The sequence below is a fragment of the Bombyx mori genome, chromosome 24 (assembly GCF_030269925.1).
Source record: "Bombyx mori chromosome 24, ASM3026992v2".
Taxonomy (NCBI): domain Eukaryota; kingdom Metazoa; phylum Arthropoda; class Insecta; order Lepidoptera; family Bombycidae; genus Bombyx; species Bombyx mori.
Genome location: NC_085130.1, coordinates 7,187,650 through 7,213,807, shown reverse-complemented (window position 1 = coordinate 7,213,807; position 26,158 = coordinate 7,187,650). Strand labels below are relative to the sequence as shown.

Sequence of the window (26,158 nt, the reverse complement as noted above, 5' to 3'; positions counted from 1 at the left end):
ACGTGTTTTCTAGATGTACCTATTGTGACGTATTTATTTGAAAGCCTTTTTTTCTCATATCTATTTTAATTTGTATTAACATCTGATGATGACATGAAGTACTTCAGTATGAATAAACAATAAAGATTTAATTGCGTTTTCTGTTATATGTATATTGTATAATAAGAAAACAAAAATTTTAAAGTCCTTAATCTCTTTTAAAATTAATATTAAAAATTAAACAATATTAATAAATTATATACAAAACTGAACTCTCTTTTTATTGAATGACAGACTTCACTGAAAAATCCTTATTAAAAACTAAAGACTTTTAAATCATAAATGTCTTTCTTTACTTAATTATATTTCATTGACTTAGATTTAATTCTCATTTTAATTTTTTCAATTGTTTTCTTTTTTGCTGTCATTAAAATTTCGTGTCACTGAAAATAGGTTTCTATCGCTCTGTAAATAGAGGTGACGTGTCGAGTTGGGTTACCCAGTCCGTGTGCTCCAACAGCATGTAGTGCGGGTCCATCTCGCTGCACAAGCCGATGAGCGCGACCACGTTGCTGTGCCGGGCGCGCCCGAACACGTCCAGCTGACGACGGAACTCCGCCAGCTGTACCTGGGAAGCGAACGCGGCTCTAATGTAACTGGTTTGTGTTCGATTAGTCTTTGAGGAAGCGATATATTAAGACTAGGAGACTTTTTGGCGGGAACGCGAGAAGTGAAGTTGGGTGATTTGTTTTATTTTGTCTATTCAGTGTTTGTTCAGGTTTAAATGCGTAATAACGGTGGTTTATTAACTGTTTAATATCTTGCACAAATGTGGGAAAATGAAACAAAGCCGCTGGACGTCACTTCTCGGGATCCTCCAAAAAGTCCACTGAAAAAGTCTCAGTAGATGACCACCATTTTACTGAGATTATATTTCATCCCATATCATCTCATTTCATTTAATTTCATCCCAGTTGATTAATGTCTCAAATTAAACATCTTTATTTCATTTCATTTCACTCCATATTATCATTTTCCTCCCGCCTTCTCTCCGGTTATGTTAATTTAAACTTACTAGTGGTCCCGTAGTAGTCGAAATTCGATTATAATTAATTGAAATTATAAGTTTGGTTCTATTGTCAAAGACTATTTATACTTCTATAATCACAAATTTTGCCAAGATTACACTACAGATAAATAACATCAAAGATTAACTTATTCTTAATTTGACCACAGACTTTAAGCAATAGCAAAAGTTTGACAATAAACACAATATATAAGTATATGTGTGTGTGTCAAATACATGGTAGTGTGTGTAATGCTTTTTTTATTGATTTAATGTAAAAAATATAACAGTCTGCACTGTAGAGGTGTATTCTCTATAAGTGTGGGAAATTTCATACTCCTCAGTCCGCGCAATTTTCGTAAAAAGGGATACAAAGTTTTTGCTTCACGTATTAATATATAGATGATGTCCATATTAGCGCGAGCCGCGCTGACAGAAACTACCATTTTAAACCTACCTCGTCTTTAGTGGTGAGTGACTTGACGAGCACGGGCCGCGGGTTCGGCTCCGCATCGGCGCCCTCGGACTTGCGCAGCTTGGCGACCTGGCTCATGTCGATCTTGGCCAGGAGCACTTCGCCGAACTCGCCGCGACCTGGCACCAGACGGAGCCGTGAGATGTGTGACGTCACATACGAGATAATACTAACAGCTAATCTAGCTAATCATTTATACAACTAATTCCAGCTACGCGCGGTTTGATAGGCGAGCTCACAGGTGCTCAAATGAGATGGACTACCTAACATTAGCCTTAGCAAGAGCAGCGCTTCGCTGAATCTACAACTAGATCGGAATCGCGACCCACTGAGAGGATCCGGAGAGAAACTCAGTGGGCTGCGTCTGTGGCGTAGGTTGCACGTCGAGTTCGAAGAATATGGCCGGTGGTTGGAGAGTTCAAAAGCACCGAGAGAAGATCGGGAGGATCCGATAGGACTTTTTTTAATATTTAGTTGGGAGGACGAGCTTACGAGATAAGTGGTTACTGGAGCCCATAGACATCTACAACGTAAATGCGCCATTCACCTTGAAGTATAAGTTCTAAAAGGTCTCAGTATAGTTACAACGGCTGCCCCGCCCTTCAAACCGAAATGCATTACTGCTTCACAGCAGAAATAGGCAGGGTAGTGGTACCTTCCCGTGAGGACTCACAAGAGGTCCTACCACCAATATACTTGTGACACATTTCTTTGTTCTCGCGTGACGTCATATTATAGCTAGCAGTTCGAATAGTTCTGCCACTGACATCACACACACGAACAACTATCGTCCGTAAACCGACTTCACACAAGCAATATTTTTTTGTAATGTTTTGCGAGATTCGAACTACGGCACGGTCGCGTCGTTCGAAACGCACCGGCCGTCTTATCTTTTAAGCCGCGACGACAAATGCAATGCGTTCAAAAAACGTATCCATATTTAGGTATTCGATTCTAATGACGTCACCGGCAGCAGCTGACGAATGTTACCTAGTGTGATTGGATCGGTGAGTAGGGTCCGCGGCAGCGAGAGACGTTCAAAGTTCCCAGACTTCTTCGAGGCTCGGGACACTTCTGAATTATCAGGACCTGTCGATGAAAAAGATAAACGTTAATCACAGATTCTCCTGGTGGTAGGAAGTCTTGTAAGTCCGCACGGGTAGGTACCACCACATTTTTCTACCGTGAAGCAGTAATGAATTTCGGTTTGAAGGCTGGGGCAGCCGTTGTACTGTTAAAACTGAGTCTTAGAACTAATGTCTATGTCTATAACAGCCAAGCCACTGCAAGTGTGATATTTAACTTACCGACATCTGTTTGTTTGTTTTTCGCATTTGATATTTGAATATAACAAAAAAACATGTGTGCAATTCACACGTGGTAGAAGTGAAAACTTCAAAAAATTTAATACAATTATCCTAAATATCTAAGTATGTATATGTAAAATTTTGTCATTAGTAAATAATTGTAAATCATCTTTTATAGTATGAGGTAGCGCCCTCTGTGAATTGATATTTTATAATAACTTCCTTAGGCTGAATCCTATACATTTATGTGTTTGTGTCTCTATGGACTTATTTTTTCGTTTCATCAAGTTTGAAATCACAACGATTCTAAAGAAGAAACGGAAAACCGAAATCTTGATTTTTGCTGTTGACGTTACTTTCGTCTTAAGAGTACAGTTTGTAAAAACAAAATTTGCAAGCGTTAGCAAGAAATTCAGTTTGAATGCGGCATTTCGAGTGGGGTAGGAAGGTAGGTGATCTCAGCATTACCGCTGTCCTTCTCGTGGGGCAACAGTCGTCCATTCTGCGCTGGTCCTCCGTTCACCTTCACCGCGTCAGTCTCGCCGTCCTCCACCAGCTTCTCTCGACCCTCCACCATTTCCAGTTCCATTTTTTCACCTAAACACACATTGTAATGGATTATTTTCCTATGCTGATAGGCTTGAGAGGCTATTTCAGCTTCACCCTAATGTGTGTCGCTGAACTCACGGGGCTCAAACCGGAGTATTGCTAACACTGGCCCTAACAAGAGCAGTGCTTCGCAGAACTTACCACCGGATCGGAAACGAAACCCACTGAGAAGATCCGGCGGGAAACTCAGTGGTCTGTGTCTATGGGGTAATTCGCTCGTCGAGCCATTCGTTGTAAGCGACGGATTAGACGAGGACGGTGATCGGTGCTTTTGGTACCTAAAAGCACCGTTAATGGATCGAGAGGATCCGTAATGACGTGCTTTGGGCGACGTCGACTGTTTACCATTCGGTCTACAGGATCGGGTATGTAAATAAAGCTGATGAGACGATAGCCATCATAGAGTACAAGATATTTGACAGACGCCTGAATCTCCCTTACGACATTATCAAGATGAGCTTGCATATATACAAGTTCCGAACAACAACATTTGGACCGTCGGTCTTCCGAGCAATATCACCCGCTCGGTGGAAGATCTTCCCTTCACCGTAATCCCCACAAAGCGAACTATGAAATTAATAGATAGTGTTTAATTATTTATTCTCTTTTTATGTTCGTGAGTCGCAGACACAATTAAAATCACGCAAATATGACGACGCTTGCAGCTGAAAGTAAGTATTGTACTTTTTGACGAAGCATGTTGCTGATAACTTTATTTCTGTAATCTGGCGAAGCATGTTGCGGATAATAACATGTACTTTTAGGTTAGGAATATTGTGTTCTTTTTTTTATAATAAATAATTCAAAATGTATTAAAATCACTTATTTTAAACAGTTTTATTTCATTTCCGATATTTCCAATAGCTTACAGTTTTGTAGAGATGAGAAATTGCGGAATTTAAAGCTATGGTTCTCAGTTACCACCATTCCCCGTTTGGTTTATAGCGGGATTGAAGACTGCAGAGACTTCAAACGTATCTCATACATGATAAGGTTCATAATTTCAAAGTACCCACAAAATCTTTACAATACTGATGGTAACTTTGGCATCAATGAGGGACGAGGTCGAGGGTCTAGTTGGGAACGTGACGTGTCCAGAGCATGGGCAGTGCTGCTGCGAGACCAGGGTTAGCGGAGGACTCGACACGAGCCGCATTGATGCCTTCACGGAGGGACGTCGGACGTCCAGATCGTCGTGAGGAAACATAATCGTCACGTATTAAGGTTTTCTTTTTCTACCTATTCTTGAGGGGTTATACTAGATTATCCGGGCGAGCGTACCATGGTTTTCTGTGGGCTACAAAAGCGGGACAGTTTTACTTGGATCGTCAGCAGATGGCGCGTATCGAGGTGGGAATCTAGAAAAGGAAGTCTCAGGCTGGAAACAGTGCTAGACCAATGGTACGCCCTGACCGTACGTCCTGACCGTCGGCGCTGACATTCAGTGTTACGCTGACGGCGAACTGCGATGCGTGTGTACAGTTTACAAGAAAAATAAATCCTTTATTAAATGAATTAATTATTTATAAACTTCTTGCCAAGCACTTGTTTTAGCATCACGGTCTTTATAAAATACGGACGATAAATCCCACAGTGCCGGACGAAGACGCATTTCAGTAATAAGGCGCTCTGTATCGATATTCGTTTTTGCTTTAAGTGTACGTACGCGCGTACGGTCAGTCAATTACGAGCTTCTCTAATTGAAATCTGGGAGACCGCATGATGTGTCCGAAGAAGCTCATAACACGTTCCCGGCAGATGGAAATGAGCCTTTTTCGGATGTCTAGCTGCCTTAGAATGGACTCGTTTGTTTTCATGGCACTGAACACATCCATACAATCTCATAGCTCGTCGGTCGACCAACGAATCGGACCGACGGCTCGACCGACCGCGCATATCAGCGCAGAGCTGTGTGCGCATTCATAGACTTGCATAGATATAGTCACGTGGAGCACTGTTTCCAGTCTCAACATTCGAAGTTACGACATTAAGGCCTTCACTACTAGATGGCGCTGTTCGTTAGTACCGCTATTTGACAAGAGATGACTTTCTCTATTTGTAGGTACGCCCATGCCAATGTGTGTTTAACCTTGTATAATGAACTATACGTGGACATCGCGGAGTGACGCCCTAGGGTGGAATATCCCGTAGTACAGATCGGATGTGTAGTTACCTCGCTGCCGACGTTTCAGTCTTCGTCTCCTGCAGTAGACCATCAGCGCGAGCACCAGCACCATGTAGGCGCCGGCCACCGATATAGAAACGACGACGGCTTTCCCCGCCACGCCGTTTGACTCTTAAAATGAGAGATGTCCTTTTGAATTTCCAAGTTTTTATCACATCTCGAAGTCATCGTGGCATAAAGCCTTTTTTTTGCTTAGATGGGTGGACGATCTCACAGCCCACCTGATGTTAAGTGGTTACTGGAGCCCATAGACATCTACAACGTAAACGCGTCACCCACCTTGAGATATAAGTTCTAAGGTCTCAAGTATAGTTATAACGGCTGCCCCGCCCTTCAAACCGAAACGCATTACTGCGTCACGGCAGAAATAGGTTTGATTTTTAGGATATTATACATCAGACCAGAACACGAGTTGGCTTTGTCTTATCCTTTAGGCCACGACGACTGTGTCCACGGTGGGTCATCCCACGGCAACCACTGACCGTGTCGTGGTGCGACTGTGAGTAGCAGCTCGTGGCGCACCAGCCCCGCGGCGCTCCCAGCCGTGCACCCGTAGTGAGCGCTGGTCTTCTCCGACACATTCCTCAGCAGAAGAGACCCGTTGTTGAGGAGCACCACACTGAAACACCCACTTAACTCGTCAATCTTCATGTTCGCTATTTAACAGGCTGGTGTTAGCAAAGATTTTTTTGTTGGAACGAAGTTCTGTGGCGGGTAGCCATCTTACAACGCAAGATATTTGACAGATGCCTGAATCTCGCTTACGACATTTTCAAGATTAGTTTGCATATATACAAGTTCCGAACAACAACATTTGGACCGTTGGTCTACCGAGCAATATCACCCGCTCGGTGAAATATCTTCCCTTTGTCGTTTAAGCTTCCCAAAGTTCCTTATGGGACGATGCGGAGGGGTACCGTAACCGGGAAAAAGCGTCCGAACATAAGATTTTTATTATTTACTAGCTGACCCGGCAGACTTCGTAATGCCTCAATCGATAAATAAAAGACACATCAAGGGGACACATCAAAGGAAAAACAATTTTTTTTTGTTTTTATATAATTCCGAGCTTTTTTATATTTTCTCCTCTCCTTTTAAGTTCCCTGGACTTCCACGAATAATTCAAGACCAAAATTAGCCAAATCGGTCCAGCCGTTCTCGAGTTTTAGCGAGACTAACTAACAGCAATTCATTTTTATATACAGAGAAGATGTAAGATGTATATAGTCTTATAGTATGATGGCTATACAGTGCTAATGTATAGTTTACGTGATGACGCTTATTATTATTATTCATATAAATAGCTGTTTCTTTGTATATTATTATTATATGTTTTTTATATTTATAAATCATTGTGAATAAAATAAAGTTGATAACTTTGTAAAGTAGTTTATTTTTATTTTTATCAATAAAAAAATCATAATAAAATTGTATACCCAAATAATTATTTTCTTTATACCTCGAATAGAACTTAAAATTAATGTTTTTATAATAAGGAACTTCGTTCCTATCCGATTTCCCACGACACCACACATTTATTTTTTATTGCATAGATGGGTGGTCGAGCCCACCTTGTGTTAAGTGGTTATCGGATCCCATAGACATCTACAACGTAAATGCCGTCACCCACCTCGAGACATGAGTTCTAAGGTCTCAGTATAGTTACAACGGCTGCCCCACTCTTCAAGCCGAAACGCATTACTGCTTCACGACAGAAATAGGCAGGCTGGTGGTACCTACTCGCGCGGACTCACAAGAGGTCCTACCACCAGGAAAAGTGTGTGTTTGTTTATCCTCTTTGTCGGCCAGTCAAGGTCATACTGAAAACAAGTTACCTGGCAGTCGAGGCGTTGGCACTAGCTTCATTGGCCACGCCATTCTCTGTAACAATAAACATTGTAATGGAAAATGCAGTAAAGAACCATTCAAAAATAAGCTTATTTAATGATTCAGTAGACGATGACCGAGCTTTGCTCGTTTTTTTTTTGATAACGCCATCTTGTTGTGTCTTTAAAGCGGTCAGTTGCCCTCAATTAAGAAAAATAGTACTATTATTCGCCAATAGATGTCGGGAAGAGTTGATTATTGAAAACACGAATAAAACATCATTTTCTGAAAATAAATCGTAGCTAGATCGATTTATCGCCCCCGAAATCCCCTGTATACTAAATTTTATGAAAATCGTTGGAGCCGTTTCCGAGATTCAGATTATATATATTAATATATATACAAGAATTGCTCATTTAAAGGTATAAGATAAGATAGAAGCGTATCCGAAGACAGGATAAGATGACCATCATGACCTTCAGACACGAGGAGAAGGAATACTAAACATCTTCACAAGATGGCTACTTGTCGTGTTCGCTTCGTCTGTTTCATTGGTATCGACTTTGTGCCCGTTTCTGTCACGAAGCTTTAAGCTTTACAAACTGAGACTCCCACCTGATATTTCAAGGTTAACTGATAACTTGACCCCGGTGGATCGGAAACTCGTTTGCATGTGAATCTGTAGTTTCTTCAATATATTTGCCTCCAATCTGGGGGAGATTGAGTATACAAATTTGCATGCTGCGATAATCTTGAACCATTGCCGGTAGATTGGGTCATCGTGGGCGTTGATGACCATGGACTGCTCAAAGTCAGCGATAATGTCGTGCAGAAGTTTAAGCTTAGAAAATGGTTGCGAGGGAAACTTTCAACTGGAGCGACAAAAAATTTTTTTTAAATCTTTCAGTCAAAGGCAAAGGGATATTTTATTGTGATCAATAGAAATGCTACTAACGTATCTGAGTGAGTATATCGCTGTTCTTGTCCCACTGCATCGTGGGCGGGGGGTCGCCGGACGCGACGCAGTTCAGCACGACGTCCTGTCCTGCGGTGACCTGCACGTTCTGATCTTGAACGGGCTCCGTTATCCTCGGCGACACTGCGAAGTCAGTTCCGTAGGTCAATTGTATCGTACGAAACGCAGTTCATAGTAGAGTTAGTGTAGGTAGTGTCCTTCTTTAAAAGAGGCTTGTAGAGAGTATTAAGCGGTAGGCAGCGGCTTGGCTCTGCCCCTGGCATTGCTGAAGTCCATGGGCGACGGTAGCCACTCACCATCAGGTGGGCCGAATGCTCGTCTGCCTACAAGGGCAAAAAAAGGTAAGTAAGACTACTAGCGCCACCATCGAAATTAAAGGACTTTTGAGTGAGTGATTCCTAAGCTATTCCATTTTTAAAATTAATCCTTTTTTTTATAGATGTACTTATCGTTAACGTTATCGTGACTAGTGGAAATGGATTTGATATGCATTAATATGGATGGATGAATTGGTATGGATTGGGATTATGTCCAGCAATGGACGTATGTGGGCTGACGATGATGATGGTGGAGGCTGGAATTAACGTTTTTAATTTTTAACGTCCATTTACTCGTCGAGCCCTTCGTCGCAAGCGACGGGTTCGACCAGAACGATGACCGGAAAAAAACTGCACTAAGCACTCAGAACTAATGTCTCCAGGTGGATGGCGACATTTACATACGTGTAATATGAAAAAACTTACCGACTACATCTAGAGTGATTTTCGATTCAATCTTCTTGTCTCCGTCTACAGCCTTGCAAGTGTACAGGCCTGCGTGGCGTTTAGAAGCTTCCGAAACCATTAGGGTTCCATTAGCCGATGTAACTCCGTCCGGAAGCGGATCCGCGTCGTTCTAGTAAAAATAATTTTATTTGAGAATAACGCTATCTAGCGGCGTAGTAAGGTACTCCTTGCGAACAAATCTAATGAGCTATATTTGTAGCGGAATTTCCTAAAGAAACTCACCAGATACCACTGTATGGTGGGTGAAACTCCGCCTGCCACTTTACAATGTATCTTCCCAGAGCTGTTCAACTCCATTTTTCGGCTATAGGGTTCCGGGGCGAAGCGTAATTCGACATCTGTTGGCGGATAGCAAAAATATTAAATTCCGTAACGCAAACAAAAATGGCGCTCGAAACACTAAGTCCGTATAGATATAACGTTTAAAAAAAATTACAAATAAAATCCAATTGGACTTTTTAAATGCAATCAAGATTATAGGTAGTTTTCGTAAGAGAAAGTAAACATAAAAATGTTATTAGATTGCTTCTAAAAAAAAAAAACTTCGAATACCTATTAATCTATGCAAAATTATAATTTCCGTAATTATTGGTGTTAGGACCTCTTGTTAGTCCGCGCGGGTTGGTAGCACGGCCCCGCCTATTTCTGCCGTGAAGCAGTAATGCGTTTCGGTTTGAAGAGCGGGACAGCCGTTGTAACTATACTGAGGACCTTAGAACTTACACCTCAAGGTGGGTGGCGCATTTACGTTGTAGATGTCCATGGGCTCCGGTAACCACTTAGCACCAGGTGGACTGTGAGCTCTTGCACCCATCTAAGCAATAAAAAATAAATAAAAATGTAAATATGTATTTGTGATTCTTGCCTGGGGTAGCGCGATGTTTTCTGTACTTTGGGGCGTGAATCCTGTGAGAGGTGACATAGTCATCAACTGTAACAAAAGAAAAAAACCGTTTATCTTCTTGTAGACAACACTAGACGGCATGTCGACTAGAGACATTAAACGTTCATTAACACTGATCTTAGTAATATTCAGATCATCGTTCTCGTCGAACCCGTCGCTTGCGACGAATGGCTCGACGAGTAAATTAACCCTCAGACACAGCCCACTGAGTTTCTCGCCGGATCTTCTGGTGGGTCGCGTTTCCGATCCGGTGATAGATTCTGCGAAGCACGGCTCTTGCTAGGGTTCGTGTTAGCAACGTCGTCAGGTTTGAGTACCGTGAGCTCACCTACTAGTTAAGGTAACGCTGAAATAGCCTCTCAAGGCTCTCAGCTAGGTAGGAAAAAAAAGATGACGTTTGAACATGGCAATAATAACCGTATATTTATTTATAAAAAATATTTCTTTCTCTCTCTCTCTCCCCCCCCCTCCCCCCTCTATCTCTCTTCAATCGTTCCCTCACTGCTGAGGATCGTGACTCCGTCCGATTCCGTCAACCAGCTGTCTGCATCGATCCCGTTCTGTAGCTTGGTGGAGTGCGTCGCTGACAGGTATCCTCAGTTCTTCCGCTATTTGGTCCGACCATCGTTTGGGACCTCTACCCCTAGGCCCTTTACTCTCGATTTCACAAGTCACCACAAGGCGTTCCAAATTGCGGGTATCCCTGCGTGCAGCATGACCAAAATATCGCATTTTTCTACTTGTTTTTTTTTAAACGACAATTTATACTTTTGTATACTTCAAAATAAACAAAACCTAATTAGTTCTAATGAAGCACCCCAAAGTCCATACTGTAGTACTAATCACTATACTATACTAATACTATAGTGATGTAGCACCCCTAATATTATAATTCGTAAGTAGTATTATGTTTGATACAATTACAGTTTTCATTATTATTAGGTCACTTAATATTACTTAGTCTGGCCATAAATACTGTTACAAAGGAAAACAAAAAAAAATCTATGGCAAATAACATTTATTACTTTTACAGTGTGTTACTTTAATACATAAATATAAAACAATTTAAAGTATAAAAAGCTTATTCGAAGTGGTCTCCATTGGCTGCAATACAGTCCTTTAAACGTTGAGGCCAGTTATCAATAGAAGCACGCACTCTTTCCATGGGAAAATTTTTCACTGCCAATCGCATGGGAAAAATTTTCACTGCCAATCGTACGGATTGTTTTAGGGATTCCAAATTATAATGGCGTTTAGAGAAAGCCGTACTGTCTAAAACTGACCATAAATCATAATCCAGCGGATTAAGATCGGGACTAGACGACGGCCAGTCTTCAGCTCTGATGAAGTCCGAAACGTTCGTTTCCAACCAAGACTGCCTAGACCGAGCTTTATGACCTGGCGCCGAGTCTTGCTGGAAGGACCATTCTTGATTATTGAACATGGTGTTATTAAGGGGCTTCACTACCCTCTCAAGAATGGTATCTTGATACACTTGTGCCGATGGTTTGATACCTTTTTCACAAAAGTATGGCCCAGTTTTTACTGGTGGTAGGACCTCTTGTGAGTTTACTGGTGGTAGGACCTCTTGTGAGTCCGCACGGGTAGGTACCACCGCCCCGCCTATTTCTGCCGTGAAGCAGTAATGCGTTTCGGTTTAGTTACAACGGCTGCCCCACGAAGGGTGCCCCTCGAAGGGTGGGGCAGCCGTACTGAGACCTTAGAACTTATATCTCAAGGTGTGTGGCGCATTTACGTTGTAGATGTCTGTGGGTTCCAGTAACCACTTAACACCAGGTGGGCTGTGAGCTCGTCCACACATCTAGGCAATAAAAAAATAAATAAAAAAAGTCACTCCTTCATAGCTGAATACCCCACCAAACCATCACTGAAGTCGGATAGTGCCCACGTTGCACTCTGTCGACTAATTGGGAAGCTTCCTTAGAGCTTTAAGCATAAATACGGTCATTTTGTTATGTTGCTCAATTGTAAAAAATTTCTCATCCGTAAACAAAAATTTTCTATGACCTCTCTTTGCGTACCGCTTCAGTAGTTGATTCGATTTTACCACCCTATTCTCTTTTAAATTATCAGTTAAGAAATGACCAGTACGTCTCTTATAGGCTGCAAGTCCTAAGTCATCTTTTAAAATACGCGACATGGTTCTAGGTGCTATCTTCATCTCCCGAGATAAAATCTTTTGTTTTCGGACAGGATTTCTTCGAATTCTTTCCCTTACTGCTTTGACCACCTTTTTCGTACGAACACTACGTGGACGGCCAGATTTTTTGTCTGTCACAAGCAGAGGAGGTCTCATTGCACCTATTATTAGCCCGGTACACAAACATTTTACTAATACCAAGCGTATGGAGAGTTTTAAAAATTGCGTTTGGCTCCATACCTACTTTGTGTAATGCAATCACAGCGATTCGGTTCTCTTTATCACCCCACTCCATTTTAATATTGCAAAATATTGTACAATGTATTGGCGCCAAAATGAGAAAACTCAATGAGCAATCATATAAAAATGACAGATTCCAAATTCAAATGTAATATTTGGTTTATTTTTAATTGTAACAGTATTTATGGCCAGACTAAGTATATGCGACGTAATAATAACCGAACAAAAAATACTAATTACTTTGTGTGAATTCGAAACATTTTTCTTTTTCGAATTCAGTTCGGAAACTATGTTTGCTTTGAGAAGTCTTGTCCGTTCAGAAACAGATCAAAAGGTTTATTATTAATAAGTGCGATGAAATAGCTCACTTTTAAAGTGTGTTTGCCTTCCGAATCGTTGCGGGGATAAGGAAGTTCGTATTTTAGGCCATCCTCGTGTTTCGTAAATGAAAACGAATGCGCTGATGATATATGTGTAATACGGTTTGAATGGCTTCAAGTTTTCATAATTCTTTGATGTTTTGAGTTCAATGAACTATGCCTGTTTCGAGGTTAGGTTTCAAATAAAGCGGGAAATACGAAAATGCGTTTTTAAACTTTCGACATTATCTTTGTCGATTTGTTTAATTATTACGCAGTTTTGGATATTTCTACGAACGAAATTCGATTATAATCATTGATCCACGAAAATTTTGATTCAATTTTGTTTTTGACGAAAAGAAGAACAGAAAAAAAACGGTTACTTTCAAAGACCTGTGATAAAAGTATTCAAAATAGAAATTTATTGACGAACAGAGAAATGATAGTACTCAACTGTTTTATTTATGTCCTTTAAACTATGTAGCGTGAAACACTAATCAGCAGATTAATCGGCAGATCTAAGTCGTCACGTCCTTACGGATCCATCAGATCCAATATCTTTGCATTATACGCCTTCAGCTCTAACACTAGGAGCAGGCTTAGGGACCCCTGTAACCGTACTCGTCGAACTCGTCAAAGAGTTCGACGTGTAACCTAACCCAGGCATCAGCCGGCTGAGTTTCTTGCCGGATCTTCTCAGCGGGTCGCGATTCCGATCCGCAACTGCTCTTGAGTTGTTAGGTCTCCTTCGGAGGCGCTCGGGCAGCTGTTAGCAAATCCCACCCCTCCTGGCTGAGCTTTTGCTCGTTCACCTGTCCTGGTGAAACTGGAAAGGTCTCCGGGCCACCAGTAATCCTTCAATCATAAAATCTAAGTCGCACTCGGGCGTCATCGGAGGGAATCGGGCGGAATCGGAATTCCCTAATACGCAGATGTCACTAGATGTCAGTCGATAAGATTCGCGCGGCAAATTTAATGTTTAACCTAAAAATAATATCTTCGGAATATATGTAATATAATTACTATCTCCCAGTGTCTAGCTTCCTTTCCCTGTTCCTTGTTAATATTCTAATATACATTGTACTACCAAAACATTAAAAGTGTTTACAAAATAGTGTGATTGACTTATTTATTTTTGAGTGCGATATAGTTAGTTATATCACTACGATTTTAAACTAGTATTTTATTGTCTCTAAGTCAACAGCCGTCCGACCATAAGGCTAATAACGGATAAAATAAAAATGAATTGCTGTTCGTTGGTCTCGCTAAAACTCGAGAACGGCTGGACCGATTTGGCTAATTTTGGTCTTGAATTATTCGTGGAAGTCGAAAGAAGGTTTCAAAGTTAGATAAATATGAAAATACTCGGAATTAAATAAAAATTACAATTTTGTTTTCCCTTTGATGTGTTCCCCGTCGGACGGATTCGTTTTGTTTGTTTTAAGTTTATTTTATAAACAAAATTTTAGGTATTTTATTTATCGGTTGAGGCACTACGAAGTCTGCCGGGTCAGCTAGTAACGGATAAAATGAAATATTCAAATACATTAAGATTGGAAGTACTTCTACATTTGAATTAGTACGGATAGCTGTTACGTAAATAACAGGCGTGTATCGATCATCACTTAACGTAACAGCCTATTGCCGACCGTTGGTTTGATCACGCTAGCGATTGACGGCCAACAGACAGAAGCAAACTATATTAGGAGAGGAGCACTCGCGTTGTACGAACTATGCGTGTGAGGAAAAAAAAGGGTGCGTGTACTTATGTACGCGCGTACGAAGTTATACTTTATTTTTATTAAATTTATTTCTTTTTTTTATTTAAATTTTAATCAATTTGAAAAAAAATCGATTAAACGACATCCTCAAACACGCATATTGGACATCCTTTTTCTTGACATCGGAAAGTTCACCTGCGGCTATATTCAGACTCGCCAAGTTACGTCGGTCGTATTGTAATGAGCGATTTAGTGGGCAACTTCATTCTGTTAATTTTGAGTCACGGTGCGCGCGCATCGTAAAATTTCACTCTCATCGATTTTTCATAACGCGCTTAAAGAAGTATAACTTCAGAAACTATCGCCATTATGAGACATGAGTGAATAAAGTAAAGTACGACTTTTAAGATTTTTGAGTTTTTAGATTAAACTGGTGGTAGGACCTCTTGTGAGTTCGCGCGGGTAGGTACCACCGCTTTGCCTATTTCTGCCGTGAAGAAATAATGCGTTTCGGTTTGAATGGTGGGGAAGCCGTTGTAGCTATTCACGAAAAATCAAACCCACAAAATTATAGTTTGCATAATTACTGGTGGTAGGACCTCTTGTCAGTCCGCGCGGGTAGGTACCACCACCCTGCCCATTTCTGCCGTGAAGCAGTAATGCGTTTCGGTTTGAAGGGTGGGCCTTCAAACCGAAACCGTTGAGACCTTAGAACTTATATCTCAAGGTGGGTGGCGCATTTACGTTGTAGATGTCTATGGACTCCAGTAACCACTTAACACCAGGTAGGCTGTGAGATCGTCCACCCATCAAAGCAATAAATAAAAATTTAAGGTGTTATGTGCCCATAAACCATACGACTTGCTCTAGCGAGACTTGGCTCTGCCCCTGGCATTGATGAAGTCCACGGGCGACGGTAACCACTCACCATCAGGGCCGTATGCACGTCTGCATACAAAAGCGATAAAAAAAAATGTGTAGGAAGCTAGTTCTCGACGAATATAGATACGTGTTTAACTGATCCTTTGATATGACCGACGCGTTTGTATTCACACACGTGTGTTCGTACATCATCGTAATACCATAGATCGAATATTAACAGAAGGTTTTAAATGTTTTAGTACTAAGATTTGGTTTTATTTTTTGATATTTTGATTAGACAACAATACATCGATATACAGGGTGTCCCAGAAAGAATAGATAATCCTAAACACCTCATAGGAGAGCTATTGGGGATGGAGCCAGTCACCGTCGTCGCCCTAGACACGTCCTTACGGATCCATCAGATCCAATAACCATTGCATTAGACGCCTTCCGCTCTAACACTAGGAGTAGAGACCCCGGTAACCGTACTCGTCGAACTCGGCAAAGAGCTCGACATGCAACCTAACCTAAGCATCAGCCCGTTGAGTTTCTCGCTGGATCTTCTCAGCGGGTCGCTATTCCGATCCGGTAGTAGATTCATTCGCGAAGCAGCTACTCTTAAGTTGTTAGGTCTCGCTTGGAGGCGCTCGGGTAGCTGTTAGCAAATCCCGCCCCTTCTGGCTGAGCCCTTGCTCGCCCACCTGTCCTTGTGAAACTGGAAAGGCCTCACGGCCACCAGTAAACCCTCAATCATAAAAAAAAGCTATTGGGGATTCAAAATAAAATTCAGAAGACCGACAAGCACACAGCCGAGGATAGGCAGGAATGGCGCAGGATAATCCAGGAGATAGATGTTAGAGGAGGTCACGACCCTCAGCATTGAGGATTATCGAGGGGGACTGGTTTACTTGAATGTGTGTGCGTCTTTGCGGAACGTGGGAGACCGGGTCGTGGTCGGACATTTCACCTGCAGCTCACCTAAACCCGAATACCGCCTCAAGAGGTCATGAGGTCGCCTTACAGCAGATGTTCCTGGATGGAGAGGCCTGCCTAAATCATCGGTTTTCTTTTTGATACATTTATAACCGGGGAAGGCGGTCGCGAGCGCGTATCGGGTTATTAAAAAAAACAATAGACAATTTTCAATGATTTTTTTTATACAAAACCAATTTTTTTTGGCAAACGTAAAGAGATTATAATTACGTGATTTTATTCAAGATCATAAATATTTCTAAGTACTTAGGTATTTAATATTTATATATAAATAGCTGATACCAGTGACTTCAATGTCGTGGTCAAAGAAAATGTCACAGTGTAGTTTCCGGTGCAAATGAGATATTTCTTCGGGATCAAAGGTAGCCTATATCACTCTCCTGACTTATGACGATGACTTTAAAGATAATCATTTGCTTAATTTCAACGCTAAAGAAAAATAAACAAGCACACTGTCACGTATTTATTATATTTATTTATTTATAATAATGGTACGAATAAACACTCCTCAAAATATCAACATGCATTCATTAATTAAATCGATGCTCTTGTAGCGCTTTTATTATTGAAATCCATTATCATTTTTATAATTACATTAACTTTCAAAATCCCTAGCGTAAATCGTTCAAAAAAACATTATAGTGCAGCGCCCCTAGCGGCCGTGTGGCGCACTACGCCGCGTAATGGCGCCGTTGCCGTGGTAACCGATCGTAAAATTTTATAGCGCGCACCCCAACGGACACTTCACGCGAACTGGTACAATAAGATTACGTTTATGTTCCGTATCGTTTTAACTTTAGCCGAATGGAAATCTCTATGACGGTGCGCGCTTAAAGCGCGAACGGCGGGCACTAGTTTTTTTTTTTTTTTTTTTTATTTCCTGCATTAGAATCGTTAGATAATAAAAGGAGTCCAATGTTTTGAGGTGTAACGCGGGTCGCGATTGGAAAACCTTTTTCTAATAATATGAATGATGATACCTAAAGTAAATACTTTAAAAAAAAGCAAATGTAAAGATATAAAATGTATGTAATGATATTTATGTGTCAGATTTTTTAAGTTACTAACATAGATTATATGTAATTCTTACTAACAAAATGTTATGGTTTTAAAAAAAAACTGAAATAAAGTATAAATAAATAAATAAATATTAAATCATACGATACGTATATAATATATTCTTCGATATAAGTAGCGTACTTTTAAGAGTTAATGTCCGCCATATTGCAATAGCAACATAGTCTTTTGAATCTTAAAGATTCATTTTATGTATATTAGTCTAGATTATCTCGTTAGTTTTGTTCATGGTAAAATGAAAACATAATAACAACAAGGAGAGAGTTCGCCAATAGTTATTAAGCAAATAAAAAAAGGAAATAACCAGAGAACAGAATCAAGTGTCGAACAGTTTTAAACCGACTACAAAAAAAAGTTCTTTAATTAGTGTTGCACTTTTTTCTGGGTGAACCGATTCTTATGGTTTCTTCTACTTTTTTTTTGCTTTTTTTCATTGAGTTTCGAATCCCGACTGTGGTCAAAGGGTTGTCATTTCAAAAAAATGAGTAACTTCATTATTAGGGTATTTATTATCATCTATCTACGTGATAGCCTCGGAGTGATATGGTATTATTATGATTAGTATTGCCATACATAAAAACTGAAAATATTATGGTTCATGTTTCAAACCAATTAAAAACTTTAATTAAATTAAAACTCGTCAGCTTAATTTGACGGTAGCGTTTCCTAAAATAATTAAATTAACCCCGTCCCCTCCATCAGCGCTCGGTTAGAGTCGTAAACTACCACCACTACCCCCGAGTCATAAACTCGCGCCAGTTTATGGGATTTAAGAACGCCCCCTTCCCCGTCAAATTCGTTTTATGCCTTCAACCGTGACGCGAGTGGCGCCCCCCCTCATTAATGGAATCATTAAAAATTTACGGCTAAACTCTGTTAAGAGCTCCGACAAGTCTATTATGACATTTCGTTAGCAAAAGTTCTGCATGCCGCCAAAACCGAGGAATCTCCCGTTTTGTTTTTTATTTATTTAAAATCATTGTAATATAAAATAAATTATTTAAATAATAAAATTGTCATACATATTTTTTTTTTAAATAGTGGACAACATAATGCAACAATAGGTGACAACGGGAGAAAGATAGACATACTATTAATAGTTATGTTAAGCTCTATTCTTATAATAATTAAAATAACACTTATTTTATGCCCTTATAGACAGATGAACACCTGATGGTGAGTAGTTACCGTCGCCCGTGGACTTCAGCAATGCCAGCGGCAGAGCCAAGGCTCAGCCTACCGTTAATTAATTCACTCACATTGATATGTAATAAAGCGGCTATTAAAACTTCAACTCAACATCGAGTTAGCTGTGAGCTTATGCTCTCGTCTAGATCAATAAAAAACGGCTGTGACTGTCTGTGTTTCTGAGCTGAACAACTCGAAACTAATATTGTTTATTGTGTTCCGACGTTTCCCGTTAATATTCACGTCACGTAGACAATAACGGCGCGCCCGAAGACGGGAGCCAATTAATATTTTGTCAACGAAACTTGTCTATGGTCGTTTGGTATCTTCTGTGGCGAAACACTCGGGGGCGTGGAAGGTGGAATATAAAAGAAAATGTATTTACGTATGACTGTTTATTACACTTTCGGCCAGAAAGTCGACGCACATATCCCTATCGTCGACTTTCTGGCCGAAAGTGTAATAGCGATGGTCTGTTAACTGTTTAGCGTCATTAAAAGTGCACAAATATGGGAAATTGGAGCTAAGTTGCCAAATGCGACTTCTTAGGTTCATCCAAAGAGCCCACTGAAGTCTCTGTAAGCTCCCACCATTTTACTGGGAGGTTATTACATCTCATCTCATCTTACGTCCTTAAGGATCCATCAAATCTACCTTTGCATTAGACGCCTTCAGCTCTAACACTAGGAGCAGATTTAGGGACCCCGGTAACCGTACTCGTCGAACTCGACAAAGAGTTGAACGTGTAACATAACCCATGCATCAGCCCACTGAATTTCTCGCCGGATCTTCTCAGCGGCCGCGATTCCGATCCGGTGTAGATTCATTCGCGAAGTTGCTACTCTCGAGTTGTTAGGCCTCCGTCGGAGGCGCTCGGGCAGCTGTTAACAAATTCCACCACTCCGGGCTGAGCGTTTGCTCGCCCACCTGTCCTGGTGAAACTGGAAAGGCCTCCGGGCCACCAGCAAATCTTCAATTATAAAAAAAAACTCATCTCATTTCGTGAAATTTTATCCTAATTGATTATTACAATCCCAAACACATCAACGTCATTTCAGTATGCTCCATTTTTTTTTATTTAAATTATTTCTTTAAAAAAAATGCAACATAATATAAATAAATTTAATAATGTGTCAAAATTTTTATATATTCGACACTGGCAAAAATCGCGTCGCAAGAGGTCAATTGCCATACTTAAAAAACGAAAAAAAAAACAGAAGAGCGATATGCGTGGAGACAGGACGAAGGAGCCAAATAAATTTCTTTAATTCGATTTGTGTCAAGCGAATGTTAGTCGAGCGATTGCGTCGCTCAAAGCGTCTCGTAATTAAATAAATTTTGCGAATGTTCTAGTATCTACATTAAAGTCGTGTAGCAAACAAGATTAGCGTCCATTTTGAAAATTAAGGGCTGGCACGAGTGTACTGCAGTTTATTAAAATTTAACGTATAATTTCTTTAATGACGAAATGCCTTGACAATATAATGCTGTTTTGTTTTACTAGTAAGGCGTAGGAGTCCGCACGGGTAGGTACCGGTATCCTGCTCATTTCTGTCGTGAAGCAGTAAGCGTTGCACCAATACAATATTAAATAATAGTTTAAAAAACTAACATAATAGGCTTTTATATAAAATCCAACTAAAAATAGTAAATAAATCTTAATAAATATGAATTAAAAATAGTGTAAGAAAAAATGATTTTATTGTAAAAAAAAAAGCGTGGGGTGCATTGTATCAGTATTTATAAATATTTTATGAACAGATATGAGTAGAAAGGTTATTTTGATAATATCCTGAAAAGCACCCCATGCTTTTTTCCTTCCTTAATAAGTATTATAATATACACCAAATTTCAAGTTATTCCGACGTTTTGAACATGACTTTGACCCCCAAAGTCATGTTCAAAGATTCCGTTACATACTAACATACATACGTCTGAAGCTAATAAAAGCGTATTAAAAAAACCGTACTTAGTTCATTTTAAAATGGTTTGGTAACAAACGATATGGACAAGAAGATTACCCATAGCATTTCTAACCGCCGTCTTGTCTCCGCAGCCTAATACTCGTTCAGAAAAGTCGCAGATGCTCCAAATGGTCTTCGAGCACTACTATAGGTACAAGATTGAACCACCAATCATGTTAACGGTAGCTTTCAAGTTTATACGCCGGCGGATCAACGTAAAACCAATGGAAATCGATTGTAACACAATATTACAATACCGCGGGGTAAAGTTTCCTAAGTTATTATCGATTGAGGGTAACATTGTACTTTAATGTCATTGATTTTTGAGTATGGTAACAATTTTTGAGTTATTTTTCTTATTGCGTGTCTGTTAATTCTGGACACCATTGACATTAACAACATGAATGCCGCCCAAAAGTGTGTCTAAGTGTCAGTTTTATAGTACATTGACTGACCTACCCTACGAACCGGTATTACTGTTTCACGGCAGGAGAAGGCAGAGCTATGGTAGGCACCCAGCGAGCGAGTTTTTGTTGTCAAAATTTGACATTTTATATTATTTTAAACCACAGACTATATAAATGTTAAACTTCAAATAGTAGGCACATGGATGTTAGGAGAAATGGTTTATCACATACTCTTTTGTTTTTTGTTAATAGAAGGCATCTTGACGTTCTATTTATAATAAAAAGGCAGTTTTTTTTTAAGACAAAACGTATTTGATGATTTATTCAGATCACGTTCCGACCCAAATACAACGCGCAGACGCAATACAACCTAACCGGTGTAAAGGTTCTGAATTCAGTACTTCGGAACCCAACAGCGGAATTGTTTGTTATATCAAATCTCATCCGATCTTCTCAGTAGGTCGCAATTCCGATCCGGTGGTAGATTCTGCGAAGCACTGCTCTTGGTAGGGCTAGTGTTAACAAATTCTCTCAGGTTGATACCCCTTAAGACCACTTAGCCGTCCGGGCGATGCTGGAATAGCCTCTTAGGCTTAGCGAATAGGTAGGGAAAAAAATATAACAAATACATTAAATAAAATTTTTATTCGACTTCTTCGCGACTACCACTATAAGCTGATGGGAGATAGTTTTCAAATGGTTAATTAATAAAAACATAGATTAATTATGGACATCATTGAACTTACTCTATGTGTATTAGATTATCTGTGATCCGCAGAAGCCGGACATAGATTAGCTCGCGAACTGAGTCAAACAAGAACTATCACATGTATTTTGGCATGGCAGTATGATAAAGTAGTTTTTTGCTTCGGTTTTCGCGCCTTTTAGACAAAATCAATATTATTTTTACGGTTTAATGTTATTGTCTTATTCGTCGAAATTAGCACAATATTCACACGTCGAATCAAAATGCGAGCATAATTTTTATAATAGTTTTATCTTACTTCTAAAAACGTAACTCTTTTATGTATAGACAACAATCAATTCTCGATCATTAAAAGGCCAAAACAAAAAGTCGAAAAAACCCTAAAACCCAAATATCCTTTATGTTAGATGTAAGACATAAAAAATAAATATATATATAATAAAGTGAGAAAAAATCACGCACGGTCATCTGACCCTGAATTAGGATTCCCTGTGTTATTATTATTATTAAATTCTTTATTTCAGATAATGATCCATATAAATGTTAGTAACAGTTATTTCTTAAAAATAAGTTAGTAAGGGCACAGTAATAAAAGAAAACCATTTATGAGCTATTTATTTATGAGACTAACATACTAACTTACGTTTAAATACAAAGATATATAGATAATAGACACTCAGAAAAATCAAAATCGAAATCTCATGTTTGCTCAATGTCAAAACCGAATCCACGACGATCCCGTGACGAACCCACGATCAGGCATTAATGTAAAAAAGGGTGCGTGTACGCGCGTAAGAAGTTATACTTTATTTTTATTAAGTTTATTTCTTTTTTTTATTAAAATTTTAATCAATTTGAAAAAAAATCTATTAAACAACATCCTCAAACACGCATATTGGACACCCCTTTTCTTGACATCGTATTAATTCGGTAATTCTCGGTACGGTTCGGAAAGTTCACCTGCGGCTATATTCAGACTCGCCAAGTTACGTCGATCGTATTGTAATGAGCGATTTAGTGGGCAACTTCATTCTGTTAATTTTGTGTCACGGTGCGCGCGCATCGTAAAATTTCACTCTCATCAATTTTTCATAACGCACCTAAAGAAGTATAACTTCAAAAACAAATACATATGCTAACACAATCTATATATGTATTAATACGTTAAACAAAAACTTTGTAGCCCTTTTTACGAAAATTGCGCGGACAGAGCAGTATGAAATTTTCCACACTTATAGAGAATATAGAGAAGGAGTGCAGAATGCTAATATCTTTTTTAATTATGAATATAAAATACATTAAATCAATAAATAAAAAATGACACAAACTACCATCTATTTGACACATACATGCATAAATTATAATCTTTTGTTTATTGTTAAAGTCTGTAGTCAAACTGAGAATAGATTATTAATGTTTGTCGTTAATATTATTGGTCTATAGTGTAGTCTTGGCGAAATCTGTGATTATAGAAGTATATTCTTTGACAATATAACCATAATAATACTACACGTACATTGTTCGGGTTCGAATCCCGCCAAGGGAAGATATTTGTATGATAAATTATATAAATGTCTTTTCCAGGGTTATGGATGTATATTAAATATGTGTATGTGTATAATAAAAATCTTACATTTATTTCCGTTATCTGGTACCTGTAACACAAGTGCTTTACGAACTTATCACGGGACCAGTTAACGTGGCGTGATTGTTAGTAAATATTTATTATTATTGTGAAGTGTTCTAGACATCCGAAACAATATCGAGCAGTGAAAGGATATTTGGTTTAAGCCACATTTATTTTTGCAATTAAAGGTCCGTTTTATTTAGTATAGCGGCCTGCTCGGGCTCCGCTCGGGTCTTTAACAAAAACTTCAACGACGTTGTTTTATTTTTTTAAATAAAAGAGTACTTATTGCGGCATAAGGAATTAATTGTTCGAGATGATACCGGCATCTCGTTTTTACCATCGCACCGCCCGCCACCGGAGTAGAGTTCATCCATACTACCTGGAGCCACTGTGGTCATCCACAGTGCGTTTCCAGAGGTCTTTTTTGCCCCGTACCATCCGGCTATGGAATGAGCTCCCATCCACGGTGTTTCCCGAGCGCTATGACATGTCCTTCTTCAAACGAGGCTTGTGGAGAGTATTAAGCGGTAGGCAGCGGCTTGGCTCTGCCCCTGGCATTGCTGAAGTCCATGGGCGACGGTAACCACTCACCATCAGGTGGGCCGTACGCTCGTCTGCCTACAAGGGCAATAAAAAAAATATTAAAAAAACTATAATAGTTAGGCATACGCTGTCGCGACATTTTTGTAAATAATAATGTGTTCTACAAAGTCGTAGTACATTATTTTATTCTATCATCAAAAGTATTCGCAGGGCACGTGATGTGAAAAATACTTTAGGTAATTTTTTTTTACACATAGGGTTATATGGAGTTTTAGTAAGGATCCCTAATTTTTTTCAAAAAATATTATAGCCTATGTCAATCGAGAATAGTGTAGCTTCCAAACAGTAAAAGATTTTTTCAAATCGGTTCCGTAGTTTCGGAGCCTATTCAATACAAACAAACAAACAAATCTTTCCTCTTTATAATATTAGTATAGAAGTATAGATTAGCATCAACAGTTCGATGTTTTTTACTCTATTGAAACAGCTAAAGAATATTTTTTCTTATGATATTCTTTCCAAAATGTTAACTTTAAATGGCTCTCCTGTAATGTTTCAAAAATGTCGGTTAAACAAAATGACCTTTCCCCCCCTCGATAATAATTTAATGACCAAAAATTAGGTTTAATTATGTCTACAGGAAAACCGAAGAAAATTCTATGATAGGAATATATACGGAATACCCTTATATGTGGAATCCCATCAGAACTCCATTACAGCGAGGCGTCCCGGGAGATATTAGCATAATGGCTTAGTTGTAATCTAATACAAGAACGAGATGAGTTCCGATGACATACTTTTTTCGCACGCTTTTTATTAGGTCGGTATGTATATTTGTTTGTTGTGTTATCTTAAGGTGGGGGGCGGCATTACGTTGATGTCTATGGACCGTTTAGTCCAAGGTAAGTCGTTCATTCCTCTAGGTATCTAGACCTATATTATAAAGAAAAATGCATCGTCTACATATAACCTCACTGTCTCTTAGTTCTTATTTTCGCTACCTAGAAGAGATCGCTATATCGCGCTAAAATTACCCCTATTTAATTTTCAATACGGTTTTATTAGCTTGGCATGTTTGTTTGTATGTCACGACATAATATTTGAACGTCATTTTCATCGACTTCAAAATTTGACAATTTGCACACCATTGATCAAGATACAATAATTTTGCTAACTTCGCTGTATATATCCAATGTCAATAAAAAAAGAAGGATCAAATTGATTATTAGTTCGATCGATTTGAGGGTGCAATTTTAACCCTTCGACTGCCGTGTAGGTCACTGGTGCCCTACGCGGCGCACTGAAGTAATGATGTCGATTTCTGTTACTAAGGCGCCTGGATTGCCTAACTTTGCCTTCTTTTGTTTTTAATGTACATGTTTTAGTATTTTAGGTCTCTAGAAATAGATTCAGTCTCAGTGTCTTCGGATTCGTATCTTCCAAAGTCTACTAGATATACCGGTGCCTTAGTAAGATCGAAGAGAGAAATCGACATAATTACTTCAGTGTGCCGCGTTAGACACCATAGATAGACACATAGATTTAATGTATTTTTTATGCATAATATATATTCCGGCTACGCGTAGACGGGTAAGTGAGCTCACGGGCTCAACCTGAGAGAGTTTACTAACACTGGCTCTAGCAAGAGCAGCGCTTCGCTGAATCTACCACCGGATCCGAATCGCAATTGGCTTTAAATAAAAAAACTTACTCTTTATAATAATATACATTCATTTTGATTAATTATCAATTTAAATTATATTTTGGGTCTGTATAATGAATACCCTGATATTGTCACCCTCGATCTGAAATATAATACTGCACTGCGGTAAAAACAGACGGACTGGCAGTACAATACCAGCACGATGGCCAACAAAGCCCGGTAAAGTAAACAGACTAAAACAAATAGATTTAGAACAAAAGCATTTGAAATGAAAGCTTTCTAAGCTCGCACAAAACTAGAAATAAAAAACCAAAGCTACGCCCCGAATAGAGAACCAATTTTTTTTTTAATTCTAATACAAATACGCAAACGAAAAAACATTAGGAACGCAAACAGAGATACTTTGAAAAACAATCTAATGTGTATAGAATTAAAAAAAAAACGCGCATGGCCAGTCTTATCAAATATTCGAGGCCAGGAATTTTCACGACTGGCAAACACAATGGTCCATCAATTCGTTGGAGCGTAC

The 26,158-nt window shown here is 39.3% G+C and overlaps 1 protein-coding gene across 1 annotated transcript in view; it reads right to left on the bottom strand.

The window, feature by feature from the left end:
* Nucleotides 1-26,158, bottom strand: part of LOC101742691 (tyrosine-protein kinase-like otk) — a 52,130-nt gene that overhangs the window by 11,012 nt on the left and 14,960 nt on the right. The window contains exons 2-12 of the mRNA XM_038019960.2: nucleotides 10,075-10,140; nucleotides 9,432-9,547; nucleotides 9,168-9,318; nucleotides 8,404-8,547; nucleotides 7,457-7,502; nucleotides 6,104-6,240; nucleotides 5,610-5,732; nucleotides 3,296-3,424; nucleotides 2,511-2,609; nucleotides 1,503-1,639; nucleotides 479-607 (exon numbers count right to left, since the gene is read on the bottom strand). Of these exons, the coding sequence (XP_037875888.1) occupies nucleotides 479-607; nucleotides 1,503-1,639; nucleotides 2,511-2,609; nucleotides 3,296-3,424; nucleotides 5,610-5,732; nucleotides 6,104-6,240; nucleotides 7,457-7,502; nucleotides 8,404-8,547; nucleotides 9,168-9,318; nucleotides 9,432-9,547; nucleotides 10,075-10,140 (1,277 nt within the window). The remainder of the gene's footprint in view (nucleotides 1-478; nucleotides 608-1,502; nucleotides 1,640-2,510; nucleotides 2,610-3,295; nucleotides 3,425-5,609; nucleotides 5,733-6,103; nucleotides 6,241-7,456; nucleotides 7,503-8,403; nucleotides 8,548-9,167; nucleotides 9,319-9,431; nucleotides 9,548-10,074; nucleotides 10,141-26,158) is intronic.